The sequence below is a fragment of the Macadamia integrifolia genome, unplaced genomic scaffold, assembly GCF_013358625.1.
Source record: "Macadamia integrifolia cultivar HAES 741 unplaced genomic scaffold, SCU_Mint_v3 scaffold108, whole genome shotgun sequence".
NCBI classification, from domain to species: domain Eukaryota; kingdom Viridiplantae; phylum Streptophyta; class Magnoliopsida; order Proteales; family Proteaceae; genus Macadamia; species Macadamia integrifolia.
This window is the reverse complement of record NW_024868077.1, coordinates 606468-613121: the sequence shown is the minus strand read 5'-3', so window position 1 is coordinate 613121 and position 6654 is coordinate 606468. Positions and strand designations below refer to the sequence as shown.

Here is a 6654-nt window from a genome sequence, read left to right as displayed (position 1 = left end):
ATAAAAAATAAAAAGATTTATTGGTTAGTGTACCGGGTCGTGGGCATTGTTTAACAACATAAAATCTATCGACCAGGATTGGACAGAATTACCTAGGTTTTAGTTTAAAAAATTATTTTTACTGTTTTATCTTTTCTTTCGTAGCGATCCATTAATACAATACGAGAAATCTACTGTAATCACCTGTTCGTACGAGTCAGCGACCAATACCTGTCCTTTTTTTCTCAGATATACCCTTCTTTATCCTTATAATGATAAAACGTGAGACAGGTGTTGGCCGCTAACTTGTATGATCAGGCAACTAATTCTATCTAATACAATACCGGCCAAGAATTGGAATTCGTCAAAAACAATACCAATTGGATCTAACCGATTCAAGAAAATGCAATTAGCGAAGTGTGAAATGCTAAATTAGTGATGTTTTTCCAATGGAGTAAGTGACTCTTCAGGGTTCCTTTAAAAATCAATTCCCCCTTTCAATGGGGTTAGGTGTTGGTGGTTGGGAAATTACTTGTTATAAATGCTTTCCGATCTGATTGATTCAAGCGGATGCAATTGGATTCCTCAATATATTTTTATGGGAGAGGGGTTGGATATTCCTTATTCTAGTAAGCTAACGGTTTACATTAATTATAAGGCTGGACACAGAAAGACAAGGGGTTCTTATCCAAAGGGAAAGGAAAGATGATAACACATGTTAGGCACCTTGGTGGCATGCCTAACCTTTTTCCCTATTTTCATATATCATTTTTTTTTTTTTTAATAGAATAAATTGCATTTGATAAGATACATTTGAGGTTTCTCATATATTAAAAATGATATTCCTACTCAAAACATAATATATTTTGAATATTACCCCTCTCTTAGCAGCCTCAACCCTTAACTCCCACACCACTCTTGCTGCACAATCCGGACTAAGGGTGACAATTTCAAGCCACAGAGTCAAGGGAGACATGATGCGTTTTTGCATAATGAATTCTCTCCCAGTTCTCAGGCAAAGGGAAGACCATATCCTTTCATCAAGTCTTCTCTTGAATAAAGTATCAATCGGTGAGAAAGTATCAGATGGTTTATAAAAATAATAAAAAAAGATGTCTTGGTTAGTGTACTGGGTCGTGGGCATGGTATAAGAACATAAAATCTATCGACCTGGATCGGACAGAATTACCCTTGATTTCAGTTTAAAAATTCATTTTTACTGTTTTATCTTTTCTTTCGTAGCGATCCACTAATACAATACAAGAATGGATCTGCTGTAATCACCTGATCATACGAGTCAGCGATCAACACCTGTCCTTTTCTTTCTCAGATATACCCATCTTTATCCTTGTAATGTCAGAAAGTGGGACAAGTGTTGACCGCTGACTCGTACGATCAGGCAGCAATTCTAGCTCATACAATACCGGCCAAAAATTGGAATTGGTCAAGACCAATACCAATTGGATCTAACCGATTCAAGCAAATGCAATTAGCAAAGCGTGAAATGCTAAATTAGTGATGTTTTTCCAATGGAGTAAGTGACTCTTCGGGGGTCCTTTAAAAATCAATTCCCCCTCTCAATGGGGTTAGGTGTTGGTGGTTGGGAATTGGACACTGGACGTTGGGAGTTGGGAGTTGGGAGTTGGGAGTTGGGAGTTGGGGGTTGGGAAATTACTTGTTATAAATGCTTTCCGATCTGACTGATTCAAGCGGATGCAACGGGATTCCTCAATATATTTTTATGGGAGAGGGGTTGGATATGCCTTATTCCAATATACTAATGGTATACATTAATTATAAGGTAGGACACAGAAAGACAAGGGGGTCTTATCCAAAGGGGGAGGAAAGATGATAACATTTATTAGGCACCTTGGTGGCATGACTAACCTTTTTCCCTATTTTCATATATCTTTCTTTATTTCTTTCTTCTTCTTCATTTTTTTTTTCTTTTTTTTTAAATGAATAGATAATAGAATAAATTGCGTTTGAGGTTACCAATGTTTGTTAAGATACATTTGAGGTTCCTCATATTTTAAAAATGATGTTCCTAGCCCAAACATAATATATTTTGAATATTACCCCTCTCTGAGCGGCCTCTACCCTCAACTCCCACCCCTAGTTAGTTTATTCACGTTTAAAACGCGTTTAAAACGGCGTCCCGTTTTTTTGCCGTTTTAAACGCCGTTTGCCGAATTTTTCACAGAAATTCGGTAAAAAACGGGAACGGGGCTATTGAAAGTTTTTTTGCCGTTTTAAACGCCGTCCCGTTTTTTTGACAGTAAAAAAACGGATTTTGAAAAATATAAACGTTTTAAAATAGAAACGTTTAAAACGGGGCTATTTTTTTTTATTGTTATCTAGGTATTTAGAGAATTATTATGCCAATTTATGTCTATATATTGCCGTTTTTTTGACACCGTATTATTTAAATATAAACGTTTAAAACACGTATCGTCCGTTTTTTATTTTTTCCCGTTTTTACCGTATTTGACCGTATTTTTGACCGTCCCGTTCACGTTTTGATCCGTTTAAAACATGCCCGTACCGAACAATGTTTTTTTGCCGTTCCCGTTTTAACTAACAGAGCTCCCACCCCACTCTTGCTGCACAATCCGGACTAGGGGTGTCAATTCCAAGCCCGCATAGGTAAGTATGACTAAGCCCGACACGTTTATGACTCGACCTAGACTGGAGCCCGACACATTTATAAATAGGTAGTACACGATGCAACCACCTAGCCCAACGGACACCCGATGGCCCGACACATTTACAAGCCTAATTTGAACCGACTCCTTTAAGCCCTACCTAGCCCGACCCCTATAATACTACTTTTTTTTTTTTTTTTTTACTTCTATTTGTATTTAGTCCTAAGGATATGCGATATGTATAATTGAGATGATGGTAATTGTTATATGAACATTCATCTTTTTTATACATAGTTTAATTGATTTGAACTTACTAAACTTGGTTTATATAGGTATGGTTTAATTAATTTGAGTTTCGTGGGTTAAAGATGGAGTACTTTCGTAATTTAGTTACTTTGCACATCTTAGGCTTAATTCATTTTAACTATGGGATCTTTTTTTTTGCTATGCCAAATTTTGCCTCTTTTTTTTTTTTCCTCTTCAAGCACATTTAAGAGACCAATTTTAAAAAGGATCCGTTTAAAGTTTGTTTAAAGTTAAATAGGTCTATAGCCCGATTAAGGCCCGATTAAAGCCCCTTTATGGTCGCCCAATTAAAGCCCGAGACCGACCGACCCGATTATTAACGCCATGTCCCCCAAAGCTAGGTCAGTTTATTTAAACGGGAGTTCACGGTGCAAGACTTCCAAGTGGTGAAGCCTGATTAGGCCCGATTGAGATCGGCCCAGACCGACCGGTTGACACCTCTAATCCGGACCTTGCCCTCTCCCTCTCCACAACCACGCCCATCCCTCACTACAACACCCCTTCTCAACCTCCACCGTACTCATCTGCAAATCTTTCACTAAAACCCCACCCGACATCTTCGCCTTACCTCTACCAGCACGACCACTGACCCAACCCCTTATTGTTCTTCTCTGAACCCCATTTCAATTGTCATTTTCCATTCAACACAGCCACCAGGCCCACCACAAATATCACTGACTCCGGCTCCACCCCCTCTTCCCTTCTCTCTTTCTCCAGCACCTCTTCCAATTGTCTAGAGCGTGAGGATCTCAAAAGTTTGAAGTTCTTATGCCCACTCTAACTTTTCTTTTGGTAAAATTATGTTCTTCACCCTCTTTCACATCTTGAATTGGAGATGAATTAAAGGAATTTTTGGTGGTGTGATTGCCTATTCTCATTAAAAATTTGATTGTCTTTATTAGACACTCTTAGCATTTGGTGGGGAAGGGATAAACAATTGCAGGGCAAGGGCAAGAAGAACTGTGGGGATGGACTTTTGATAACAACAGCATGGTTTTAATGGTGGAAAAACAATATTCTTTCTAAGAATTGCATGGAGGGGTGGCTTTAACCTTGCACCCTTAGATTACAAGATTTGGGTCTTGAACAGTTGCAGAAACTAATTAGCGAACTTCTTGAGAAGCAGCAAGCAGGGAGCAGGTTTGATTAAATTGTTCACAATTTATTGTTTAATATTTTGTTGGGCGGGGAGGGAGTTTTGATGAAATTGTTCATCGTTCAAAGTACACAGGATCTGAACATGGCAGGAAGGCTTAATAAGGGTGTGGGCCATTTCAACTTAGCCAAAAATTCTGAGTCCATGGACCAGCCAAGGAGACAATCCTCTGTTGCCATTGCGGATCACATTGTATCGGCCAAGAATCTATTTGCGTACAAATAGCTATGGTGATATTGAATCCAATTGTGGGTAGAAACCATCACAGCCATTGCAGAGGGGGTGGGCGCGGGTTGTGCAGGGGGAGTGGGGGCAAAGGTGGGGGAGCTGGCCGAGGAAGTGATTGATGGCAGGGTAAAGTTGGAAACATCTGTTGTTTGGGGTTGGACTAAGCTCACAAGGAACCCGGAACATCACTTTTAAAACATGGGGAACCCTTAATGCAATTTTAGCAAACATTGGGCAACCTCAAATGCAATTCACCCTAGATAATATACATATATATAAAAAAAAAAAATCCAAACACAAGCCACAAAGGTAATCCAAGGGAAGAAACCCTAACTCAAGCAACTAAAAACAAACATTACCAAAGGGGATACAATAAAACCCTTGGGGGGGGGGGAATAACATAATCTCCAAAAGGGGATACAACAAAAGAAGAGGGGAGAAGGAGCAATAAGAGGAAAATCCCAAGAGAGGGTAATGTATCTATTTCTACTTTACAGAGGGCACATTACACAATTGTGAAGGATTTTATTTTGAATCAATTGTGATAATGTCCTAGATTTGCTCCTATTTTAATTTTCGAAGAATTGAATCTCTAACAGCATGCAATTTGTTTCCAATATTCTTCATAGTCATCCAAGTTCTAGTTGATGGGGCAGAACATGAAAGACCAATTTGAATTATTGGAACCAAGCTTTCTTTGATTTTGCTCTTGTATTAATTCCACTTCTACTCCCTTCATGGACAATTGGTGATTCATCTCTGTCATTCTTGATCTCCACTTCTTCTAAGAACAATAGAGGATCTACAATCTCCGTTAGTTGTTCAGGCCATGCTGCTGCAACAAACTCATGGAAACTTCGACCATCTTTAAACATGTCATTAGTGGGACTTTTGGTTGTAAACATCTCTAGTAATATGACCCCATAGCCAAATGCATCACCAAATATGGATACTTGGACACCCATACCATACTCTACAATTCATTATCAATCTACTTCATTAGATTACATCATATAATCTTTTTGTGATCCCGTATTACATTACATAGATAACAAAAGAAGCAACATATGGAGGTTAATAAAACTTAAGAAAGCACTATATATAATTGAGAAGAAACCCATACCTGGAGGAACGTACCCAATTGATCCTTTTATCCCAGTTGATGTGCTTTGATTGTTGGATCTTTCAAAAAGAAATCGTGCTAGTCCAAAATCACCAACATGGCCAGTCATATCATTGTCAAGAAACACATTGCTTGGCTTTAAATCACAATGAATGATAGGTGTTTCACAATCAAAATGAAGATATTCCAAGGCAGCAGCTACATCGATGGCTATGTTTAACCTTTGAATATGGCTTGTATCAACTTGCAGATGCTTGAATGATATATATATACTAGTAAAAGTCTCCACGTATATGTGTGTATATATATATATATATATATACTAGTAAAAGTCTCCACGTGCAAATGCACGTGTGGCAATGTGTGTGTGTGTGTGTGTGTGTGAGAGAGAGAGAGAGAGAGAGAGAGAGAGAGAGACTTGCCCTCCTACAAATTTCATTTAAAAAAGTATTATGTTTTTCCTATTTAAAAGGATTTCTAAATAGTAATTCTTAAATTTCAAATAATGATATACAATTACAACATATTTTTAGACAATCAGTAGTTAAATACTATCCTAGGGGAGAGAGAGAGAGATTGGAAGAATATCTCTTTTTCTTCTCTCTAAGTGATTTACTTACTATTTACATGAGAGACTTGACTCAAACTCAATTTTATTTTGACTAAACCTTGTCACTTTAATCAAGTTTCTAACTTGTCTAAGTGTTGAGTTGACTTGGTCTAACTAATCAATTAATATTATGGAAAAATTGCCAAAAATCAACCACTTTCCCTCTACATAATTCATTTAAAAATATATTATGTTTTTTCTGTTTAAGAAACCAAGATATTCCCATGACACTACCATGAGGTTAAAATGAAAATATAGATAAAGGACTTGGTGGATTCGAACCACCTTCATCTTTCCCACACCACAAGTTCTCTACCAATTGAGTTAACGACCCATATTTAAATTATAAATCAAAATGTTTCTTTATCCTTGTCCATGGCCATAGGTGGCCTAGTAAGAACATTAGCCTGCACATCCATTTGCATTGTTGGGGCAATGAGTGAATCTTCAAATGAGAGCAAGGAAATTTTGAATAAAGGAAGGAGGAATAAAAGGTAGGGATGTCAATTGGTCGGTTCGATTTGATTTCGGTTGGGTTGAATCGGTTTCGTTATAGGAATGAGGGAGACCAAAACCAATCCGTTAAGGAACTTGGGTTTTTGGTTGG

At 37.8% G+C, this 6654-nt stretch overlaps 1 protein-coding gene across 1 annotated transcript; it reads right to left on the bottom strand.

Annotated features, from left to right (window-relative positions):
* Positions 1-4991: 4991 nt before the first annotated feature.
* On the bottom strand, positions 4992-5546 carry LOC122062624 (probable LRR receptor-like serine/threonine-protein kinase At3g47570). The gene is made up of 2 exons (XM_042626271.1): positions 5438-5546; positions 4992-5287 (listed from the first exon to the last, which is right to left on the bottom strand). The coding sequence occupies exons 1-2, from the start codon at positions 5544-5546 to the stop codon at positions 4992-4994; spliced, it is 405 nt and encodes a 134-aa protein (XP_042482205.1).
* Between the last annotated feature and the right edge of the window lie 1108 nt (positions 5547-6654).